The 25,204-nt window shown below is 41.2% G+C and overlaps 1 protein-coding gene across 11 annotated transcripts in view; it reads right to left on the bottom strand.

Moving 5' to 3' along the window:
• Positions 1 to 25,204, bottom strand: part of AFDN (afadin, adherens junction formation factor) — a 134,158-nt gene that overhangs the window by 62,444 nt on the left and 46,510 nt on the right. For 8 of the 11 annotated variants that reach the window (XM_073894232.1, XM_073894228.1, XM_073894229.1 and 5 more), the window contains exons 7-12: positions 17,002 to 17,113; positions 15,751 to 15,918; positions 12,775 to 12,819; positions 7,993 to 8,087; positions 6,470 to 6,732; positions 975 to 1,044 (exon numbers count right to left, since the gene is read on the bottom strand). In XM_073894232.1, coding sequence (XP_073750333.1) covers positions 975 to 1,044; positions 6,470 to 6,732; positions 7,993 to 8,087; positions 12,775 to 12,819; positions 15,751 to 15,918; positions 17,002 to 17,113 — 753 coding nt within the window. The remainder of the gene's footprint in view (positions 1 to 974; positions 1,045 to 6,469; positions 6,733 to 7,992; positions 8,088 to 12,774; positions 12,820 to 15,750; positions 15,919 to 17,001; positions 17,114 to 25,204) is intronic. The other 3 variants (XM_073894236.1, XM_073894237.1, XM_073894231.1) reach the window with 1 other exon arrangement.

The raw sequence follows: 25,204 nt of genomic DNA, 5'->3' as shown, positions 1-25,204 counted from the left end.
GGTAACAGGAAGTCCCTACGAAGACAAGAAGAGGGGGTAACAGGAAGCGGAGCAGAGACGACCTCCTCAAGAAATCACACAATGAAGAGAAGCAGAAAACTGGGGCCAACAGCTGGAGGGCCCAGGACGGGTGTTTAAGAACGGGAGGTGCTACAGCATGTCGGGGCCGGTGCTGCAGCACGGCAGCCTCAGCCTGCCACACCTGGAGCAGCTCCTTCCCTGATTCCGCACTAAGCCTGTGTCTGGCTTTAACCAACAGAAGGTGAGGGAATCAAAGCGGGGCACCAGCTCTGGCCCAAGCTTAAGAAGGCCTGTCAATTCCATGATTCTGTGAGGCACCAAAACATCTGGCTGTCCTCAGGGAGAGATGGGCAAGAGGTCCCAGGGAGAGAACCTGAGGTGACAGGGAGAGGGGAGGCCCAGCCAGGCCACCAACCAACCCACCAGAAGCTGAATGCGGCAACATGGGTCACCACCAGCAAGACCAGCAAACAAACAGCCCTGGTGAGTCTGAACAACACTGCACAACTGTCAGTAAATAAAGTGGGTGCTGTTTTACTTTAGTCCACTAAGTTTTGGGGAGGTTTGTTACTGAGCGACAGATAACCAAAATGAGGACATAAGTTCCTTATCATGCAAGATAAGGGGTGACTGTGGAAGCAAAGTGCCTGCGAAGGTAAGCTGGCAGGTGGATGAGAGGGAAGTCCGTTTTCTTCGGAGGTCACCTGGCCAAGAAGGGTTACTGAGAGGATGAGCCTAGGATGCACTGCTTGGAGGAGAAAGCACAGTTCCCCGGCCTTAGGCCTGTTATGTATCACTAAGAGGCAGCACAACAGACTAGGACAACCCTCAGTTAGAGACCACAGTGAAGTTTGTCTTCGCAATAATTCTACGAGTATATCACCAATAATTCATCCATGGTGTCCTATAATGCCCCCCAAACACAGTCCAATCACGTCACGTAAATTACCTACCTTGCTTGTTGGTAATGCTGTTCCACTATGAACATCTCCTCCTAAATCAAAAGTTGTCTCTTGAACAATTCTTTCAGAATAAAAAAAAAAGAAAGAAATACATAGAATTAGTAACTCTCGAATCATAAGACATCTTTTTTCTCAATAATACAAAAGAAACGGCTAAATATCCCAATTCAAAGAGCCTCAAGAAATCGCTTTATTTTCAGCATATAAAGTTACAGAATAAAAAAGCTGTTAAAACGTTATGAACTTTTCGGGGCACCCAGGTGGCTCAGTCAGTTAAGCGTCTGCCTTCAGCTTAGGTCATGATCCCAGTGGCCTGGGATGGAGCCCCAAGTCCAGTTTCCTGCTCAGCAGGCAGCCTGCTTCCCCCTCTCCCTCTGCCACACTCTCTCTCAAATAAATAAAATCTTTAAAAAACAAAAACTTTATGAACTTTTCTTACTGCTATATACTGAATACTCTCAGGATCATATTTTTTAAGACTATATTTTAATAACAATAAATTAAAAAGAACCATAAAAGATAAAAGCACGCTGCTTCATCACATAACAGCACATAAATGAAGTGCAGATGTCTGCGGTTTCATGAGTCCACTTGCTGGTACAGGGAAGGCAACCGTGTTCATTGGAGGATAAGGCACGGGCGCGAAGCCGCCATCCTCCCAAAGCCAATCTGATGATTTTTTTAAAAGCTCATGGATACCACTACTTAGGCTATAATAAAGAAATGGGGAACTTTTGTATAATGTTAGTAATCAGATCAAGAGTTACTCTATTTTAAACAATTTCTTAGAATATCTAAAGACACCAAACTTTTAAAACCATCATTATGAAAAATTCAGAAAAAACAAAATTCATTTTGAAGACTCAATAACCTGAAGCAAGCTATGGTTCTTCGGCACAAATAAAGGTAAATACAATCCATTAATCCCAGACCAAGAGAGAGGCCCCAAAAAAGGGGGGAAAAAGAGCCCTAAAAACACCTGGAAACCAACAGGATAGGTCAGTGCTTAAATTTCCTGGGCTTCTGCCCAAGGTAATCAAAAAGAATGACAATCTCTTTTGTTATTTATATATGTGTGTGTGTGTGTGTGTGTGTGTGTATAAAATAAATAAATCTGTCTAGTTTCACAGCACCGTGGTAACTTTAAACTTGTATTTAAGCCCAATCTATAGAATGAAACCACAAGTGATGGAGAAGTTCAAAACAATTTTTCAAATTAGAAAATCAGGTACAAATTCCTCCTCTACTGCATCACTATGAAAATAAAATCATCTTATAATACAAAACAGTATCATACTTTAAAATAGTAACTTGAGAAAGTAAAAGCTTATACTAAAAGCCAAATACTTTGTCACTTATCCTCTGTCACCAAGATATTCACAAAACATAGAAAGTTCTCCTGGTTTCTAATGGTTGGAATGGGAAATTCAGTTGAGTTACTTTGTCTCTGATAATGAAAGCAGAAGTACGACAGCTCACCTCCCTCCACCATCTATCAAAGCTACATACACACCGCACCTATCCCTAACTCCATGTTACTGATGTACGAAATACAGCCAAAGCCTTCTTGACTCCACACGTGATTATCATCCTAAAATAACAAATCTACTCAACACCATGCAAAGCTCTTTACTTTTCCCCCCAAAGCTAACAAGACTTTAAAGTTTAACATGGACCCACTTGTACTACATTCTGGATACGTAAATGATTACAAAGTGACTTATTTATGACTTTAATGACATTATCTAAGTATAACCACTGAGGGTAAGAACCATGTCCTGGCCACCTCAGCCCAGAGGACAGTGACATGTGACACAGGTGCCCCATGAATGCAGGCTGGATGAATACATACATGAAAAGGTGAATGAGTGCATCAAATGCATCAACAGAAATCTCACCCTGACCATCAACATCAAATTGTGCTACTTTGCTAGTCTACCATCCACTAAGGATTTGAAGACACAGACCCTGAAATCTGCAATTAAGAACACATGCATCATGTATCCCTCACGGAACTAGGAAAAAAAAGAACAAAGCCCAAGGTTACTAGAGGGAAAGAAATAAATAAAATAAAATCAGAAATTAAAAGAGAAGACTTTGCAACTGGTACTGGACAACCTAGAAGAAATGGATAAAGTCCTAGAAACATACAAACTACCAAGTCTGAATCATGATGAGATAGAGAATCTGAACAGATGGATTACTAGCAAGGAGATCGAATCATTAATCAAAAACCACCCAACAAACAAAAGTCGTGGACCAGATGGCTTTTCTGGTGAATTCCACCAAATGTTCAAAGAAAAATGAATACCAATCCTTCTCAAACTCTCCAAAATCCAGAAGAGGAGGGAACTCTTTCAAACTAATTTTACAAGACCAGCATTACCCTGATACCAAAACCAGACAAGGGCACAAGAAATGAGAATTACAGGCCAATATCCCTGATGAACAGAGATGCAAAAACCTTGTACAAAATATGAGCAAACCAAATTCAGCATTACATTAAAGGGATCACACATCAAGATCAAGTGGGATTTATTCCAGGGGTGCAGGTGTTCAACATCCACACATAGATCAATGTGGTCCACCCTATTAACAAAATAAAGGATAAAGATCACGTGATCACCTCAAGAGATGCAGAAAAAGCATCTGACAAAATTTAATATCCGCTTACAATAAGAACTCTCAACAAAGAGGGTACAGACAGAATGTACTTCAATATAATAAAGGCCATTTATGACATGGCCACAGCCACACCATACTCAATGATGAAGACCTGAAGGCTTTTCCTCTAAGATCAGGAGCAAGACAATGATGCCCACTCTCACCACTTTTATTCAACACAGTATTGGAAGTCCTAGCCAGAGCAATTAGGCAAGAAAAAGAAATTAGAGGCATCCAAACAGAAATAAATCTGTCACTATTTGCAGATTACATGGTATTACCTATAGGAAACCCTAAAGACTCCCATCAAAAATATATTAGTTTTATATTTATATATACTTAACTTATATTTATATACATGTAACTTATACAAATATACTTGTATACTTATATTTGTTTATATACATAACTAACATATATTAGCTATATACATATATAAAATGGAATGTTAATTCAGCCATAAGAAAGAAGGGAAGTTTACCATTTGCACAATATGGATGGAACTGGAGAGCACTGTGCTCAGGGAAATAAGCCAGACAGAGAAAAACAAATACTGTATGATCTCACTCACGTGTGGAATCTAACACAAAACAAAAAACCTAAGCTCATAGTCACAAAAGAACAGACTGGTAGTTGCCAAAGGCAGGGGTGGTGGGTGGGTAAAGTGGGTCAAAAACTTCCAGTTGTAAATTTAAGTCACAGGGATGTGACATACAGTACGGAAACTATAGTTACTAGTACTGTACCGCGTACCTGAAGGTTGGCGAGAGCTAATCTTACAACTTCTCATCACAAGAGAAAAAAAGTACCCATGTATGGTGATGGATGGTAACTGGACTTACTGTGGTGATCATTCAGCAAAAATATAAACACTGAATCATTATGCTTTGCACCTGAAACTAACACATGTCAATTATACCTCAATAAAAAAAATATATACACACATCCATGAAAAAAAACAAACCATGGGTTATCTACCTAGACATATGTATGATAGTTTGACAATAGAACAAAATTAGTGTTTATAAAAAAAATGAAAATTCTTTCTAATTTATGATGTACATATAAGTACTGGTATATTCAACCACTGAGCAGTTTTCACTAGGTTTGTAAGGAAAAGATGTAATAATAAACATAAAATTTCATAGCACATTCCCATCAAAGAAACCTAGACCATGTTCTTAGTATGATTCTGCTTTTGGCCAGAGATAAGATGAAAACAGACACCGTGGGCAGGCCTCCAAAGCAGGAGCCATTACGGCAAACAACTGGGGAGGGACCTTGCATACAGACAACCAGAAAACCCTGCCGGGCAAAACTCAAGGACTGTAGTGATGGGACAGGCACAGTCTTATCACTACAACTGCAACACATACCATCAAAATAAGTATGATCTACCACTCAGGAATGAAGTACGATTGGGAAAAACTGCAGGTACCGCTTGAAAAACAACGTGCAACAGGCCAGAAGAAACCATTCCACACGATGATTTCTTTGGCCAAACATCCTACAGGTAAATGGCAAGTAAGACTCTCAGACAGGCATACCTCAGCCTGTCACCCCGTCTGGTGCTGAAAGGAAGATGCAGGCCTGAAGAAGAACGGAGAATTAGAATGGAAACCATCCGAACTGTCGGCTGAAACAAAGGGGCCATGGTAGAGGTCACGATGAGGGGCAGGAAATGCGGACGTGGCTCATAAGTAAATACTGCCTTAAAAAGGGAATATAAAACAAATGGTCCTCCAAGACACAAAACGGAAGGATGACTTTAGATACACATTCCGTTTAAAGCTGGAAGACTATTCAGGCAGAAATGGGCTTTCTTGAGAAGTCAAGGCCCACAATGGTTTTCCTTGGGAACCAAGGGACGGGTCCTTGGCTGAAACGAAACATGGAGCTGGAGGTGAGCAGCTGGGAGAAGGTCTCACCCCATGACATTTCCCACGTCCCATGTGCCTAGGGGAACACTTGTGATGATCCACGAAGTGTCATCCTGGAGAAAGATATTAAGTCTTACTTGTATTAGCTGCCTTTTATCCCTTTTCTGGGCCAGGATTCAAGATGGACACAGAATGACCTAATAACCCTCCAAGAAAGATGGCAGTAGAGTTTACAATGCTGGGAAACTGGCAAAAGACCAGTACGAAGAAACTAACAATTCGCACCTGCCCGAGAGTATCAACTCCGCGTAGCTAAGCAAAGGTAGGTCACAGAACAAAATAACAGGACAGGCAGCGGTGAGAAGACCACCCACACGCTGTGTCCACGGTGCTGGTGGGGCAGAGCTGCTCTGAACTCAGCGGACTCTGGCTGCCTGCCACAGCGTGTGGGAAGGGCCGTGGCAACAACTCTCCCAGACCCATGCCCTAGCAGCCTGCAAGCTGGGTGACAAAGGGGCTAAACAGTGTATTCTTTTAAAAAATTACCATTACCAAAAAGGAAGTCTTACTCCCTCCCCTGTCAAGCAGTTTAATTAGATGATCAGTAAGGGTTTGTGTTCTCTGGTAATAGGCCCACACTGCAAGTCCTCAGAAAGGCACTAGGTGGAGCTAAACTATTTTTAATTCCTTAAAGAGTTCCTAGGGTGTTTCATTACTCCTAACCCTAACCCTAATTTAAAAACCAGCCCACAACTTCAATTTTACAATAAAGCCAAGACCCCTTTCTTCTTCTTTCCTCTGCAACCAACCCAAATCAACAAGAACAACAAACCGTACTTTGAATTTTAAAAATAAAACCACCTGTCATGTATGCCGAATTCAGATTCCTTTACAGATAAATCAAACCACCCTAAACTCTTAAAGCTGATGGATAGCAATTACCCAGGCTTGTGTCTGGGACCCTTGGCGGTCAGGCCTGCATCCCCAGATCTCTTGGCCAGAGCGTGGTCCTGGCTCGGGTCCACAAACTTGAACACGTGTGACGTCCCAAACTGCACTTTCATCCCACTCTGCAGCATGGTTGTCTCTGAGATGCGCTGTCCTTCCACATAAGTCTCGGCCTCCATGCTTCTCGGCGTGACAGTGACAACTCCATCCATGTTTGTGAGGTCACAGTGATGGGGCTGAATTCCTGATCCAAACAGCTAAAATAAAATCAAAGAAACTTCCATCATAAAGGACATGGTATTTAAAAACAGAATTTTTAGGGCCCCTGGGTGGCTCAGTTGGTTAAGTGGCTGACTCTTGATCTCAGCTCAGGTCTTTTTTTTTTTTTTAAAGATTTTATTTATTTATTTGAGACAGAGAGAGAATGAGAGAGAGCACGAGAGGGAAGAGGGTCAGAGGGAGAAGCAGACTCCCCGCCGAGCAGGGAGCCCGATGCGGGACTCGATCCCGGGACTCCAGGATCATGACCTGAGCCGAAGGCAGTCGCTTAACCAACTGAGCCACCCAGGCGCCCTCAGCTCAGGTCTTGATCTCAAGGTCATGAGTTCAAGCCCCACACTGGGCTCCATGCCCAGCATGGAACCTACTTAAAAATAAAAACAAAAACCCAGCATTTTAAAACCATGAGTTCCTCTTTTATGATAAATATAATAAAATAAACTAGATTTTTAGTGCTTTTTAAGTAGAACCCCCCCACAGTATAAAAGGAAATAAACACTGTCAAAATAGTCTCAGAATTATTGAACACATTATGTTTAGCATCAAGTAACTTGCTTTAAGACACACTATAAATCTGAATTGAAAAGCACATGGTCATCTTAAACATTAGATAAGAATAAATCTGTACAGATGATTAGGATTACAAACTCTATTTATCTGTTTTACTGTTGTGCTGAAGGAAGGGATGTCAGAACTGAAAATGACACTAAATAACCCGACCCATCATCTGCAACTGGGAAATGACAGCACAGGGAAGGGGCAGTCTGCTGGAGGTCAGCTGAGTTCAATCAGGTAAGGAACCCCGGCCTTCCTCATTTAAAGAACATGCTATGCTGTTTTCACTGAGCACCTGAGTACCATATCTGGCTAACACCATTAACTACAGCCCAGGGAATGCCCACCACGATGGGCAGCAGACCCAGCAGCAGGCTACCTCCCCTGATCCTGAAAAAGACCCACAAAGTTATCACGATCTTCTGGAGAAAAGCCAACAGTCTCGGAGGAACTCCACAAACCAGGTCAAGTTTCCAGAGGTGGGGAGTGGACGTAATGTCACAGTCTGCTCTGGTCGTGCTAAGGCAAAGGAAAGTGAGCCAGAGCACACAGTTATAAAAGAATAAAGTCTTTCCTGTGTGTCTGTTCCTGTATCTGCTACCATGCACAGGCCCTGTACCACGTGCCTCTTCCCACCCGAATATAAGGACAGATGGTGGTAGAGCCGCGGCTCGCCTGCACACCTGGATGGAGTTCTCATCGAACTTTTCTGTCCCAACCTCAGTGACACTCAACTGAAGGCGGTAAAGCTTGGGCTTATCTCTGGAATCTGAGCCATCTGCGGGAAAGAAGAACAAAGCTTCATTTGCCAAGTCTGATGTTCTTGTCATGTTATTTCAAACAAGCCAACAAAGCAAGCGAACAAAAGGTTATCTTAGAAATGACATAACAGTTCTCAATTCTCAGCGTTTCATTTCAAAGAACTCTCCGTATTTAAATCATGCAATTTAATTAAATGGATATAGAAAATTTAAATTAAGACATAGACACATTAGCTTCTGTTTAATCTAATTTAAGGTGTTAACATCATCATCCATAACCAACGTTTTCTATCACACAAAAAGCAATTTCTCCACCACGCAGCCTGGATTTTTGCGACTGATTCTGAAGAGCAATTCTATGAGGCAGATACACAGACCTTCCCTTCAGAGCAGACTGTTCTCCCAGCAAACGTACCACCTGTAGAGTATACGGCACCGTAGGGACTGACGGGGTGCAGCAGAATCACAGATGGGGGTTTTCAATGTACAATCTCATAGCTCATCCAGAACTCCGGACCCAAATCTCTGGGGATGAGGCCCACACACATGCCTTCCGAATAATCTCAAGTGACTCCAATGCCCATTCCTGACAGTAAGTTCCAGTAAGAACTACCATTAAAAGTGCTTAGCTTTGTGGAGTGGAACGGGGAGGGGGGGGCCAGAAAGGGACACTGGGTTTTTTTTGTGTCATTTTATACCTCTGTGAACTGCTAAAATGTTTAACTTCCCTGTGCATGAATTTCTATGATGGGGATGGCGTGGGGAGAAGGAAGAAGAACCAGCACCAGGACATCCGCTCATACCCAAATGTTTCCTCACTTCTCACCTACTATATATTCAACCTAACAGAGGATGTCAATCAGAGATTTATTCTGATTTCAGAGCTGTTAACACACAAGGAAACATGCCTCACAGAATTAATGTGAAGTGAATCATGACCCATCTCCCAGCTGTGAGAGCCAACCTAGTGTGGGTGTGCAAAGTCCTAAAAGGGGCACGAAGAGTCTCCCTGATCAACTTTAATGCATTAGTAACTTGCTGATTCACTTATTAAGTTGCCAGTTAAAATCTCTGGTCACTGGGACCAGGAATTAAGCTGTGAGAGCTTCAGAAGTTAAACATTGGGAGTGTACGTGGATTTCAGACTGCTAAAATCTCTTAGCTGTGGTGTGGTCTGAACTCTCACAGACAAAATACCTCATGAATATAAAAGTTCCGTTACAATTGATGTTAATCGTAGAGTACACAAAATAACATTCTAATCACATTTCCCACTTCTGAAATATTTCTGAAACCTGTCAAGTCTGGATGAAAGTAACCTGTGTTTGAGAGCCACAACGCCTAATATCCATGAAAAAACTGGTTCATCATCTGCAATGCTTCACAGCTGGAATAACCTCATTGTGTGTGGTGGCAACGCAAGCATTTTTTTTAAAGTTTTACTTTCAACTCCAACTCCACGTCCTGATCCAAAATGAGGCATCAGAACCACCTGAGCCTTCTCCCAGAGGTGGGCAGGTCCCTTCTAGAACTGCTGAGTCCAAATCCCCCAGGAATGTGGATTATTTTGCTTGCTTTAAACACCACAGGCAGTTCCAATAAATACTCCCAGTCAGGAAGCATTCTGTGTTCTTCCCATCCTCCATAGCACCCCAGACTACTTTATCTTCATACCACTAACCCTATTCCATGATTATTTCCATTTACTTGCCCCCCCATCCCATCTCTGAGCTCCTTGGCGGCCAGATTAAAAAACAATCTCTTAAAAAAAAAAAAAATCTCTTGATTCTGTCGATCAGTACAGTGTCTGGTCCACAGTACATTCAACGAAGATTTATTAACAGTGAATAATTAGTAGCTAAAAATGAAGAAAATAAAGCAATATGGTTACAGAGAAATTACACAAATGAATTACAAAGAAAGCAAAAGAAGCAAATAAATGAAGAACAATCAAAACAAAGTTAAAAATACAAGAATATGAAAAATATGTGTTTAGGGGTGAAAGAAAAAATTCACATTAATATTCCTCTGCATTTTGAGTGTTTCTGAAAGGTATCTTGTGACTAATAAATGGTTTATTATGTACTCTTCTAGATCAACAGACTTACAGGTGTAAAGAAAAAGGGGGAAATACCAACTTCCCCTGCAGCCCCTCCTTCCTCCCTCTGCCACTACACTGGAAGCCTCCCCACACACGGGGAAGAGGCAAGCTGCCTTCCCAGTTCCTCTTTTCTTACACTTTCACAGCAATAGAAAATACAGATAAAGCCTTCATGGACAGACTTTGAATAAACCCCAACGGTGGCCACAGAATTTACTAGATACAGTGGTGTCTGGTTTGAGTTGGGGAGTGAGGGGAGATGTAGGCAGGTGATCTTCAAAAAAGCAATATCTTTCTTTTTGGAAAATCTCACTCCCTTCTCTTCATTAAGAGTACGAGGCCCATCTCATGGGCATTAATGAACACAGGAAAGTGTTGCCTAAAACAGTATCTTGTATTTTCTCCCCTTCCTCAACTGAACAAGAGCACCTGAGCACCTTTCTTCCCCAGAGACGACAAATCTGGAGCACTTTTAAAAGCACAGACAAATCTAAGTAACCCCCCCACATACAACACTGCTTCTACCAGAGGGGTTTTGGGTTTTTTCTTCATGTCATAATGTAGAATTAAAAATACATAAAATATTCATGTGGTTTGAAATTTAAAAGGCACAAGAAGTAAACAATGAAAAGCACCCTTCCTTTCCTGCCTTAATTCCCTACCCAGAAGCAAATCTTTAAAATCTATTTTGTGCATATATAATTAAGCAACTCAATACACGTATTTTTCTTTCTCCCTTTTTTTTTTTTGTACCAACATTAGAATACTCTTTAGGGTTGACAAATGAAATACATGGCATCTAGTCAAATGGGCAATCATTGGGACCCAATCTACACAAAAACTGGTTTTCTATCTAAAACTGCTCATGTCTCTGGGTGTCTTGAATTTTATTTGCCAACTCTGGTACCCTTAAATTACTATTCACATTGTTCTGCATCTCGTTTTTCTGCTTTTGCTTTTTTTTTTAATTTGAGATATAACCGGAAGTTTCTCTTAGTATTCTAAATATTAAGGGAAAATAGACCATTATGAACAGAGCATAACAACATTTTTTAAAGAGTACTTTTGTTTTTACAACAATTCTATACCTCCAACTCCCCTTTTGCCTCTGCTTGCTTCCCCAGGTGAACCCCGGGTGAAGTTAGTATGTGGTGCTAAGTGTTGTTTTTGCCATGCCACTTAGGGGACGGGGAGGGACTCGTTCATTTAAAGAGCGCTGACCGAGCGTTTCCCGGGTCCCAGGCACGGGGAGAAACTGAACACACATTCACATCCCCACAGAGCTCACAGTTTAGTGAATCTACATGACAGTTATACCCAATTTCTGAAGCTTACTGAATGAAGTACAGAGCTTAGAGCATATTTTCACTAACTCTATTCGGAGAAACAAATAAACTAGCTCTCCTCAAATACAAATGGAGAACTAAAAGCACTTTGGTCAAAGCTTTGATGAGTTTATTCTATGCATTTTTTTATACACACCAAGTAAAAAAGGAAATGCCATTTTCTCTCTAGTTTCCATTACTTTACAGTATGAAATTAACAAACACATGAAAACATTAAAGAATCCTTTTCAGGAATTAGAAAAAAAACAATAAAAACAGGTCTTAGACTCTCTATGAGTATCAATATAGGTGATAAATATCACTTATTTATCTGTTTTTGTTTAAAAAAGAACAAAACTCCAAACTCCAAGTTCAGTTAATATCCAATGAAAATCTGTACTATCAGTTTGGAGATAATTCAACAAACAAATACAAGATGCTAAAAGGTGGGTAAACTTTATACAGCATGGAAAAGCATCTGTTACATTCAACATGTAAAAAAATAACATTTAAAACATAAAAACAGACAAAAAGTATTTCCATAAAACCAAAAACTAGCTGTACTCCTGAAGATGACAGAAACAGAAATAGACAAATTTGAGAAAAATGTTCTAAGTAAGAAAGTACATCTCTGCTAACAAGAAGAAACGAACTTCAACCAGGAAAACAAGGAGAATCCTAAGGAACACCCTAAAACCTGGTCATAATGTAATACGTTAGTTCCCTACAAAAAAGACAGGAAATATGAGTGAATGCCAGGTGTGTGGCTGAGTCCTCCTCTCGCCCTCCCAAATGCCGTCAGACACATGCCAGTGATGGGGACACTTCCTCCCCATCAGCATTACAGCTGAGTGTGAGCGCGGAGCCCCTCCCACCCGCCGCTGGGTCCTGGGTGCATTCTTACCCACCACCCTCACTCTCCCCCCACCCTTCCCTCCCCCAGCTTCTCCCCTCTTCCTAACCTTTTTGGGGGGAGGAGGGGAAGGATAGGAAACCAGCTCCTGTCCTTCTTCAGTCAAATTTCTCACTCTAGACTTAGCCTGAGTAAAGGAGCTGGACATTTCTGCAAACCCGGCTTCTGTGAGATGAAGCGAATACTGCACATGGAGTGCTGACGAGACGTCAACCAAGGGAGGATGGCACATTACATTTCTTAGAATGAAGTTACTTGTATCGATTAAGAAACTAATACATAAAATGTCTGGCCACTTAACATTATTTTGCCCAAGAGGCTCTGTTAGTGCTCTAGTTAGAAAAGCAGTATGAACATAGCATTACCTTCGTAAGGGTGATAGTTGTAGCAGGCAAAGCGATCCCTTCTCCCTGGGGTTAGAGACACATGCACGGGGCCCAGGTGAGGGCAGCGTCGGCAGGACAGAGGCCACGCAGAACACGCGGAAGAGGGAAGGAGGAAGAGACAGAAGAGGGTGAGCTGCAGTGGGACCCCTTTCAAAGGATGAAAAGCACGTTTCACCCAGAGCTTTCGGAGCTGTGAGGACAAGACATGAGCGCTCCAGGCCGCGCGTGTTAGAAACCAATGCACACTGTTAAGGAAAACACCAAGACGACAGCTGAGTCACCAAGCAGCAGGAGAGCAAGTTAGTTAACCATGTAGAACACTACCACCCAACGCGGCTGAACACATTCAAAACCAAACCAAAGAATAAAATGACTTTTTACCCCCTCTCTCTCCAAAAGACAGTAAAGACAATACAAGCATACACCCCCATCTCAAAAACCTCCCATCTACAACTCCTGCACCGTGGCCCGACCTGGAGGATACTTGCTTGGCTGGTAGTATGTTCAGTGCATGGACAGCACTTATCTATTCATGACAAACCAACATTTACCGGTATTATTGTAAATGGAAAAAGAAATCAATTTCATTCAGCATGCTGACTGTGCTCAACTCATAATATAATAACAAAAACTGAAAAGGACAGCATGACCTAGTAAACAGAATGTGGCTTTGGTGTGAGAAAGATCCCGGCCCAGCCTCCAGGCCCACCACCAACTGCTCACCCTGGCGCCAGTGGGAGCCGAGGTGAAGGACAGACACCTGTGGAACCACAAGCCGGGCTATGGGCCGGAAGCCCAGGGTACTCGGGAGGGACTCCTCACACACTGTGTTACGATGATGCCTCATATGGGAGTCACGTGAAGGCAGGAACACCCCTCTTCACTTTTGTACTCACTGCTTTCCCTGAAGCAGCCACTCAGTAAATGCTGAGTGCCACGAACAGAGGAAATGTGTTATGAGCACTAACCCGGTATTTGGTGAAAAGTACTAGAGAATTAATTTTTATCTATGGCCTGTTATTTTCCCACACCTATAAAAACGTCTATGTATTTTTTTTAGCTGGGAAACTAAAAATATGAAATAAGCAGTCAAAATAGCAATTCTCACTAGAATGGAAGTTGCCAAGGTCAGCGGGTTTAATCTGTTCAGTCAGTGCTCCACCTCAAAGGCCCAGGACAGGGAGGGTCTGACATAGTAAGTATCAATAAATACTTGTCAAATAGATGAAGGACTGAATTCTCATCCTGTCTCTGCGACCCATCCAAACCACCTCTCCATTATTCATTTGAAAATTACTCTGTCAGCTGCTATTATCAATTCTCTCTAGACTAATATTCCTAAATCCTCAAAAAGTTAGATTTAGAGAAAACAATCATTAGTTTCTAGCATGTAATGCAAAATTTTAAAAAGCAGACCCAATGCCCAAAGATCCTAAAATTTTGTTAAGTTCCAACACAATGGCTGGCCCTCAGTTGCCGTTACTGCCACAGATGACCAGCCCCCCGCGCTCACATATGCCACAGCGCACAGCAATACGGGGACATGTCTCCGAACCACAGTGAGAAAGTTTAAATGAATTTTTCAGCCGGAGAACTGAGGGACAAAGCAACACTAACATACTCCTCACAAACAGCTAATTAATCTAAAAAACTCCTCAAACATAATTAAGTATAAAAACTACTACCTGTAGCATATTGCCACTGATTGTAAATTACAGAGTATTAGTCAAACCAATACCATTTTTCCTGTATCGACAGGTCCTACTTGTGCCATAAGATCGTAGGACCATAGGTACCTCATCTATTCATTAGTTATAATCTCGCCAACAAAAATAAATGCTCATGAATCAAAGAAGAGAAAAACTTAATTCCTGTCCAAGCAACCACAGATGATCTACATTTTGGCTTCCAGCTTTTTCTGTACTTACTAATTGAGCTTTATCTAAAAGCATTTCTCAGGGCGCCTGGGTGGCTCAGTCAGCTGACAGTCTGACTCATGATGTCGGCTCAGGTCATGATCTCAGGGTCCTGGGATCGTGCCCCACATCAGGCTCCGTGCTCAGCGGGAGTCTGCCTGGGATTCTCTCCCTCTGCCCCTCACCCCCCCACTCCCCCCTAAAATAAATAAATAAATCTTTAAAAAAATAAAATAAAAAATAAAAGCAGTTCTGGGCAGGAGAGCTCAATGCTCTGTTCTTCACAGCATTTCATACTACAGGTTACATACTACTAAATGGTATCGCTTAGCTGAATGATAAAATGTCATATACACATATATGTGTGTGTGTCACATCTATATGCTACATTGGGATATGTGCATAAAACACTTCTGTAGGAGTGTCAACATATTTCTCTACCTCATGACTAACTTAGAACAACAGCTTTAGCTTAATTAAGAGAGCTCTAAAAAGAAATATCTAACATGAAAATAAACTTAGTCTATTATTATTTTAAAACCGAACAAATATCCTTCCTCTTACAGACTGATTTCTTAGATGTACTGTTAAATTTAAAGATACCTTCTCAGACACTGTTCATACATTAAACAATATTATGGTAAATACACACACACACACACTTGCTTCTATTAAATTTGCCCTAAGAGTACATTTCAGTTTGTCATTTTTTAGGTTAAGTATTTTATAGGTTATTTTTGGAAAAAAATTTTAAAAGTGGATCATTTAAACTTCTCCTTAAACTCTCCATGTTCACTATTTTAAATTTTGTTTTTCAGTATTCGTTTTTGTCCATGTGAACTCTATTTTTATGCATAAATATACATATCCTGTGACCTTAAGGTTCTGGTTTTTTTTAAATATATTATAAAAATAACTTCAAAAAAAAATAAATGGTCTAAAAAAGGGTTGTCAGCCAACAGAAAGGATAGTTAAATAAAATTCATTAAAAGCATAAACATTTGAGGATAGAACAATGTATACTGATAGTATGTCTCACCTGGGCTTAGCTCTACCAGATAGGGCAGCTTCTCAGGCGGAAGCGCAGAGCCATAGCCCGACCCCTCCGCTCTCTCCTTGCCCTTCACCAGCTTCCCATCGACATGCTTCTTAGTTTTCTTTGGGATATAGTCTGGTGGCCTCCTCTTCAACTGAAAGACTAAAACCCCTAGAACAGTGCACATTGTCAATCATCAAGCAGACTCAAATCAGCATACATGGCCAAATGACTCACCATCAACTCTTCTAAGATTTACCAAGAAAATATAATTTAACATCTCCCAAGGGGTGACTGAGTGAAGGCTTACCCAATTTATACTTTTACTCAGTAGAGGAAATATTAGTCACTCGTGTTCTGAAAAATTCTAGCAATTTCCAAAGCTTATTTTAAATTAACAACTACCCAAGCACATTACATGCTTGAAAACAACACAGCATCAGTTTAAGAACAAATCAATGTTCATATTGGTAAGTAATCCCATGATCAATAAATACAATCACACACACACACTACATGCATACACAAATACATATATACAAATATATTTTTAGTTGACCTGATTTTTATTTAACTCAACTGAATTAACTCAGAATTTAAAGCAATTTGAATTTATATTATAAAGAGGTAGACTAAGCAAGTGTATACTTTAAACTACCAGTCGACATTACTGATAGGCTGAATGGGCAATCAATCTGTATGTCTTCCTTACGCAAAGGCCTCTACTCAAGGACACCCAGCTTACAGTGTGAAACTGAAGGCAAGAAAACTGTAGCTTTCAACCTTCACTGCTCTGAAATAATTAGGGGAAACTGAATGGCGAAAAGTCTGGATTTCTCATTTGAAATGACTAAACTCCTGGACAATCTCTAAGGCTGTAGGTCACTGTCCCCGTTACAAGTGCTCAGCGTGGAGAGGACCCTGCCACTGACAGAGAACAGTGCTCTTGCACTGGCTGACACAGTGCGGGACCCCCGTCCTGTTTCTTCCAGACAAGGTTCTCCTCCTATGGCGGGACAGCCTGTTCCAGGCCTACACTCCAAACTCACACAAGCGGAGTGTGGCCCTCAGGACAACGTCCGTCAAGTCTAGGAATGAGCTAAAAAACTATATAGCAAACACACACACACACACAAAACCAAAAAATCCTGCCACGCACGCTCCCCAGCATCCTCATAGTTAACAACTAACATATCTGGCAGAAATTTAATGTAGCATATAAGTAATTCTTTAACAAATAAAATTACCCTTTACCTTTGTCACTTGGCCATTCCCTGAAGATCTGTAAAGGACACTCATCATCATCAAGGATAATTTCTTTAGCACCTTTTTCATCAGAATGCTGGGCTCCAGGAGGAAGCATAACCTGAAAGGGAAAAATAATTAACTGTGCTATACCTAAAAAGTAAATTACCAGGATTTACAAACCAGAATTTACTGTAAATAAAGTCACGGTAAAATTAAACTGATCAAACACTACAGACAATTCTCCAACTATCAACGAAAGTGAAGGACAACAACTTCCAAGAAAAAGCTTCGCTGTTTTTATCTACCTGCCTCTCTGGTCCCCAAAAAGAATGAGCGGAGTAATGTTTGTTTGTTTTTTAACAAACTTATATGGAAGGACGGTATGTAATGGTCAAATTGTGGGTAATTTCTGTAATTTTTAAGGAAAGACCACTCCACTACTCAGTCTCTGGTCCCTAATCCACTTTCTTTGCATCATCAAATAATTGTTTTTATAGTTTCATCTAATGGGAGGTCTCTCAGGATAACTGTCACCTACCAACCAAACAGCATAGCATTCTTCTTCTTGTAGATAATCGGTCTTTATGATTAAATTTTAATAAGATCATTTAGCTATACCACAGGGCTATTCATTCAACAAATGTTTTTAAGCATCTGTTTTAAAAGACTACATTCAAAGACACTCTTAAAATTCATAATGCTGTATTAACTTTTATGTTTTTATGGTAGCCAAACAATTTTCTTAATCATCTGGGAAAGCCCCCAGTAATACCGAGGGAGAATCTAGGTGACAGTAGCCCAATAATCTCATGCACCTGCTGGACTTTTGCCCTTCCTTGATTCTACTTTAGTATTAAAGCAAACCAAAACATGATTATAGAAAATAGGAGAAGCAGCCAAGCCACTGGCATCTGAACATTATTTGCAACCTACGGTACTACAATGTTATCTCAATAAACCTTACCAACCAAATATATCATCATATTCATATACTAAATGGATTAGACTCTTGTATAGAACCCTTTAATTTCTTTCTACACTGCTTCAAGTTACTTGAAAAAGACAAATATGTTACAATGCACTGTCCTGCTAAAGTAATTAATCTTTTCTTGTACTGTTTTGTATTGAATTTAGTACCTTGGGCTTAGAACACACACAGTTCAGAACCTGACCTTCGCCCCTCTCCTGCGCCAGTCTTTGTCACGCACCCTGGTAGATCCCAGCCACTACTCAGAGCTCTCAGATTAAGCCACGAGTTCCACGTGTCCATGATCTCTTGAGCCTAAAAGGCTCGTTTCCCAGCATCCATGTCCAGCTCAACTATGGCTCCTCCAGGAAGCCTTCCCTGACCACCATGCTCGCTCCAGTGCTCCTTGTTTTGCGTTTCTCACTCCTGGCTTCTCTGTCCCCCTTTAGTGAAGTTCTTTCAGAGATAGCCCTTGCTTTTGTACCCCAACAGAGTAATGAACGAGCAAGAGGAATTTAATATTTACTGAATAAATAGCTAAAATAACCAATGAATGAATATAGAAATGCTACCTATTACATAACTGGTAAGATGGCAAACCAACAGAACAAAGACTATCTAATTCAAGATTAAAACAATAATCAACTCCTGATTTGTACTCCCTAAGCTTGTGAAGTAGAATCTGCAAGGACATAAAAGAACAGAAAAAACTCAAAGAAGGAGACCCTCAAAAGAAAACATCAAATGACTTTAAAAAGGCCTGTCACGACACGCCCAAAGTAGGCTTTCGTAACTTCATGACCCCGATGAAGGTGTCCTTTCATGTTTGAATTTCATCAGTAAAAGTATGGCAGAAATTAATGAAAGGGAAAAAAATGATCAAGTTCGTTACCACACAATGTATCAAATGCAACTTTGTATGGAACTGGTGAGTATTATTTACCAGACTCACACACACTTACACAAAAAAACATTCCCTTGGGAATAGCTGAGCAATCCCCAGTCTCGGGTGCAAGGCTAGGCGCCGGTAACCAAGTTCCTGCCCTGGGTGCTCACAGACTAGCAGGGCCGCAGCTGCAAGAGGATCAGGTTTCTGTTCAGCCAAGCAGACCCTATGCACATTACTGATTGACTGATTTTATTCTGACCAGAACACTTTTTACATCCATGACTAACAAAACCATAAGGAACATGCATCCAAATCCATCCTTCTCCAGGGGCCCAATTCCTTAATGCTCATTATGTATTCCTCCTGAACAGAAAAGCAACGGTATCACCAGCATTATGAGAGGGTTCTCCTCTACTTCATACTTAACCGCCAGGAGGAAAATGTACCAGAATGTCCTGTATCTTAAGTATTTCCCCTTCAGAGGCGATGCACGCTTACCTTGACTACCTATTCCCTCAACCTCACCCCATGAAACACCCCCCCACCCAAAGTAGGGTAGAATTTCAGTTCAGGATACTGTTTCTTTATCTATGAACCCTATTCTCCAGAAATCCAGTATAAAATATATCTTTTATTTCGGAAGCATCACTTTCCCTTCTAATTTATCAATACCATTTCTTACGCCCTTAGTGAGACCAAAGGAAATGAAAGAGCATATCAAAAAACAAACACTCGTGATCACCCATCTTTCCTCACCCCACAAAGAAATGAGCTTTGGCGTATTTTTTTTTTTTTTGAGGGTGGGGGTTCTAAGTAATACAGGCTCACTATAAAACACTGCAATACAGAAAAGCATAAGGAAGGAAAAAACCCATTGTGAGATGACTGTTTTTACAATCATGCGTTCAGTAACGATCTTTATGCGTCTATCTCCCGTTAAGAGGGCTCACACCCAAACCACACGTGTATTTCAGAGTCTTCTTTCCCGCCCCTTCCCCTCACGTAGGTAACTGGTAACCTGCGGAGTGTTCTTCTCAGGCATCGATCTTTCTCTACGGTCATGTGTGCATAGACACGGACTTGTGCTGTTCCATTTTATTTTATGGTAACTGTTTTTCCAAAACCAGGGTATTTTATGAAATGTATGTATACCCAAGTCAACTGGCGTAGATTTAATTCATAATGTTTCATAGCAACAGGTATCCAATGGCATAAGCATTCCTTTAGTGAGGGGTGTTTAGTTTGCGTCTTATTTATCGCTGAAAACACAGAACTGAAAAAACACCCTCACAGAAACACACTCAGGAATTTACTGGCCATTTGTTTTAGACAGTATAGCTAACATTTATCACCTCATGTATAAACACCATTTTCAGTCTCCAACGCCCTCTCCACCGTGCAAGGGGTGCTCTGCAGGATGACTGCACAGACAAGACATCTTCCAGACTCTCTCTCCCTCTTCATCGCCCTCGGGATGACCTCCTGTGCTAGATCCTATTCAGGGAGCCTGTACCTTTCTATTTCTTGGCCCACTCCATCATTTTGCTGGAGGATATCCTCCAGTACCTTTTTGAGAAAGGCTGAATGGACAGTAAATTTTGCCTTAGAAGTTTTGAAATGTCTTTGTTCCACCCATCTACCACTCAACAGTCTGGACTGGAAATCATCTCACTCTGAATCAGAAAGTGCTGTGTCGTGTCACGTATTCCAGACTCCATGGTTATGCTTAAATGACTGGCACCAGTCTTCCCCCCCACCCCCGGACCCTTTATATGCAAACTGGAATCTTCTGTCTGGAATCATTATTCTCTTTTCTCTGGTTTTCTACAATTTCAAAATAATACACCTTGGTTTGGCTCTTTTTTGAAGTAACTGTACCATTACTCAGCGGGCCCTTTTTGAGCTAGAAACTCAAACCCTTCAGTTCTGGGAGACATTCTAGTACATTTCCTCTCTGTCCATGTCCTCTTGCTTTCTCTCTCTGACCCTCATTTAGCTAAGTGCTAGGTATCCTACAAGATGACCTTTCCGATATTTTCTCTTTTCTACACTTGGGCAGATATCTTGAACTTTATCTTCCACGCCTTCTACTGGCATTTTTCTCCTATCCCTTACTGACTTCTATTTTAAATGTCCAAGGTCTCTTTCTCCGAGTGTCCCTCGAGACAGCACTGCGGTCTGATTCCACAGACACATGGTCTTCCTTCTCCCTGGGTCTCTCAGTTTCTTGAACACTTCCATCTGCTTTCTGCCTTGTCTCATCCATGAAGTAAGACCAGGTTCTTTTACCTATTTGTGTTGGTCTGTCTTTCATTTTAAAGGTGTTTCAAATGTCTGTTGAAGCTTGGCCATCAGTTCACATTCAACAGTGAGGCCAAAGAAAGTTCAAGGTGAGGGGCAAGGATGACCGTCGGGAGCCCTCTGAGTGAAGTTACTTAACTGAGCTTCCACAGGTCAGTTTCCATACAGATCTCTGTCCCTTGGCGGGAGGGTGCCTTCTGGGAGAAATCCTCACATCTTCTGGCTGTCAGTGTCCTGGGAAGAGCTTCCACTTCACCCTCCCATCTTCAGTAAAGACCCTTGCCATATCCTGCTACTCCGTTACCCTTAAATGCAAGGCCTCCGCCCCCGTCACCTCCATCACAGCCTTCAGATGGAGAGATGACACAGTAGCGGGGATGGTGAAGGGAATCTGGTGGGGTCTGCCACTTCTTATGAAAACTTTCAAACCAATTTCATTTTAGCCCAACTTCAATGCTGACTCAGCAAGCGCTACAGCCCCTCATTCCTGAGTCTGCTGGGGATTGTGATGTGGGCGCTTGGCCAGTTTCTTCCCGCTAGGTTCTCTCTGCAGGTTTCCTTGGGCCCAACCAGTGGGATACCAGTCATTTACCTCTCCAGAATTTCATTCACAACTCTGCTCTTTTGCCATGTCTTCTTTCATTCTCTTTCTTTGTTCTTGTGCATTTATACAGATTTTATTTCTTTATTGTCGTTTTAATGGGGAAAAAATCTGTTTTATTTTCAGCTAAAAACTGAGCTATATTCCCAAAATTGCAGATCTACCAAATAGTTTTTCTAATTGAATACAACTTCTTAGCTTTTCAGCAAAAAGATAAAAGCCGTAAAACTCACCAAGCCCTTTTATTTAATTCCATCTATAGCTAACAATAGCGGTCTAAGACCTCTACAATGAATGCTACAAAATACTGCTGGGGCTCAAAGACCACATCAACAAAGAGGCGCCCTGTGTGCACAGCCTGGCAGAATGGACACTTCGAGGGTGGACGTCTCTCTGACTCATCTACAGAACCCATGCCAACCCAGTCACAATTCCAGCACCTTCTGTGTACAAACTGACAAGCTGATTCTGAAATTTTTTCAGAAACACAAATGACCTAGAATAATGGAAGCAATTTTTAAAATCAAAAACATAAACAAACAAAATTGAGACTTACTTTACCCAGTAAAACTTTAAGACTTACTATAAAATCTACAGTAATCAATACAGGTTAATACTCACAAAAAGATACAGGACATACAGATTAACAGAACAGATTCCTGAAATCGAACCACATATATACATATATATATGTATATATATATATATATATATATGGTCAACTGATTTTCAACAAAGGTGTCAAAGCACTCAATGGGAGAAAAGAAAGCCTTTTTAACAAATGGTGCTGGATCAACTGGATATCTGCATGGAAAAAAATGAACATCTACCTTAATCTCACACTGTACAATGATGTTAACTTGAAACGGAACACACAGACCTAAGTGTAAAAACTAAAACTATAAAACTTCTATAAGACACAGGAGGAGGGGTATCTGGGTGGCTCATTTAAGCATACAACTTCTGCTCAGATCATGACCCGGGGTCCTGGGATGGAGCCGGCAGAGGCACCATCCATCATCGGGCTCCCTGCTCAACAGGGAGCCTGCTTCTCCCTCTCCCTCTGCCCCTCCCCTCTGCTCCTGCTCTCTATCAAATAAATAAAATCTTAAAAAAATAATATTAATACAGAGGAGAAAAGTATATGGAACCTCAGAAGAGGCACATTCTTTTGTAGGACAGAAAGGAATGCTAAAAACAAAAAGGTTGACTTCCACAAAAATAAAAATTTATTCTCTAAACAGCATCATTTAAAAAATGAAAAGGCAAACCAAGTCAGACTGGGAAAAAATATACACAACATATGTATCATACAAAGGACTTAATATATCTCTCTCAACAGGGAAATTAAAAAAAATTTTTTTTGAAGATTTTATTTATTTGAAAGAGAGAGAGCATGAGCAGGGAGTAGGGACAGGGGAAGAGGGAGAAGCAGGCCTCCTGCTGAACAGGGAGCCCGATGTGGGACTGGATTCCAGGACCCCGGGATCATGACCTGAGCCTAAGTCAGACACTTTAACTGAGCCACCCAGGCGCCCCTAAAAATGTTTCCCACGATGAGATACCACTATAACCTATCAAAACGGCTAGTATTTAAAATAACTGACCACATCAAATATGGTGCTCTCACAAACTTCTGATGCAGATGGAACACAATATAATCACTTTGGAATACAGTTTCAAAGTTTCTTCAGTTACACAAACTCGAGAAAAAACGTCTGTGAGAAGACCTGCACACATATGCTCATAGTAGCTTTATTCTAACAGCCAAAAACTGGAAACAATCCAAATGTCCGTCAACAGATAAGTAGATGAATAAATTTGGAAATATCCATATAATGAAATACTACTCAGCAACAAAAAGGACAAGCATGGATACAAGCAAGCACACTTGAAATCGTTACAAGCAACCAACAAGAGTACACGCTATATAAGGCTACTTACATAAAAATTCTACAAAACGTAAGTACTTTATAGTGACAGAAAGCAACCAGTGGCTGCCTGGGCAAGGGGGAGGAGGAAAGGATGCATTACACAAAGGCACACAGAGACTTCTGCAGGTGACAAGGTGTCCCTTGGGCTGGTGCACCAGTCCCAGCAGGGCTGCAGAGGGTAAGTGCATGCAGTTTACCGCACTGTAACCATTCCTCCATAATCCTGAGTGTGTATGTGTGGGGGGAGGCTGTTTTATGATTTAGTTATCGATTGCTAAGATGAGGAAAGGAAGACATCTCTTGTCAAACCCCAGTGCCAATGCGATTTGACAGGGAAATGGTGGTAATGAAGACGCCAACACACTTTAAGGTTAAGAATTGTCCAAGCAGTCTGTCTCAGAAGAGAAAACCTGCTTCATTTAACTAAATGTGACCCGCTCAGTTCTGAGGAATAAGAGCTCACTGTCCTTGTGAGAACTGGGTGAAAGATACACGGTCTTTATCTGCAGGATAATATGCAAGAAATAACGGGGATGATGACTCAATGTAGACACCAAGTGCTAGTAGAACAGCAAACTGGAGTTTTTATTTAGAAGTTGAATCTTCATGATGTATCTTAGTAAAACCATTAGAAAAACACTTAAAAAATATTGTTATCTATACATGCAAAACAGGAACTTAAGATATATATATAGTGTCATGTATGTATGTTGTCATATATATAAATGTTAATAGGGGTTATCCTTTGGTATTAGAATTATGTATGGGTGATTTTTATTTTCTTCAAGTCACCTTTTTACACTTTTTTTACTTTATATTTATTTATTACTTTTGTAATGGAAGGGACAATGTTGGTTTTTTATACATATTTAAGACAAGGTTTCCATTTATTACATTTTAAATAGTACCATGGGAAGAAAATTACTCCACATTTAACTTAAGGAATATCTTTCGGGGGCGGAGCAAGCTGGCGGAGGAGCAGGAGACCCGGATTCCGTCTGGTCCCAAGAATTCGGCTGGATAGGGACCAAACCATTCTGAACACCTACGAACTCAACAGGAGACCGAAGAGGAGAGTAGCAACAACTCTCTGAACAGAGAAGCGACCACTTACTGGAAGGTAGGACGTGCGGAGATTGGGAGGCCACCATGTTCACCCTGGTCCTCCAAGGCTGTACCGAGAGCTTGCCGGGAACAAAAGCTCCTGAGAGCAAACCCGAGCAGCTTGCTTAGCCCGGACCCACAAGGGCGGGGCAATTCCGCCTCCAGCAAAGACATTTGGGAACCACGGCAACAGGCCCCTCCCCCAGAAGATCAGCCCAAACAGCCAGCAAGCCAAGACCAAGTTTACCGATCAAGGAGAACGGGAGAACTCCAGCGCTAGGGGAATACTGCACATAGAATTCATGGCTTTTTTACCATGATTCTTTAGTCTTTCAAAGTTAATTTTTTTGTCTTTTTGAATTTTTTTTCCCTTTTTCAACCAACATCTTAACAATCCCTTTTTTAAAAAAAAA

Source organism: Callorhinus ursinus, unplaced genomic scaffold (assembly GCF_003265705.2).
Source record: "Callorhinus ursinus isolate GAN/ISIS: 27379988/994484 unplaced genomic scaffold, GSC_fseal_2.0 scaffold6, whole genome shotgun sequence".
Lineage (NCBI taxonomy): Eukaryota > Metazoa > Chordata > Mammalia > Carnivora > Otariidae > Callorhinus > Callorhinus ursinus.
The sequence above is the reverse complement of the archived record's forward strand: the minus strand, read 5'-3'. Positions and strand labels throughout refer to the sequence as shown.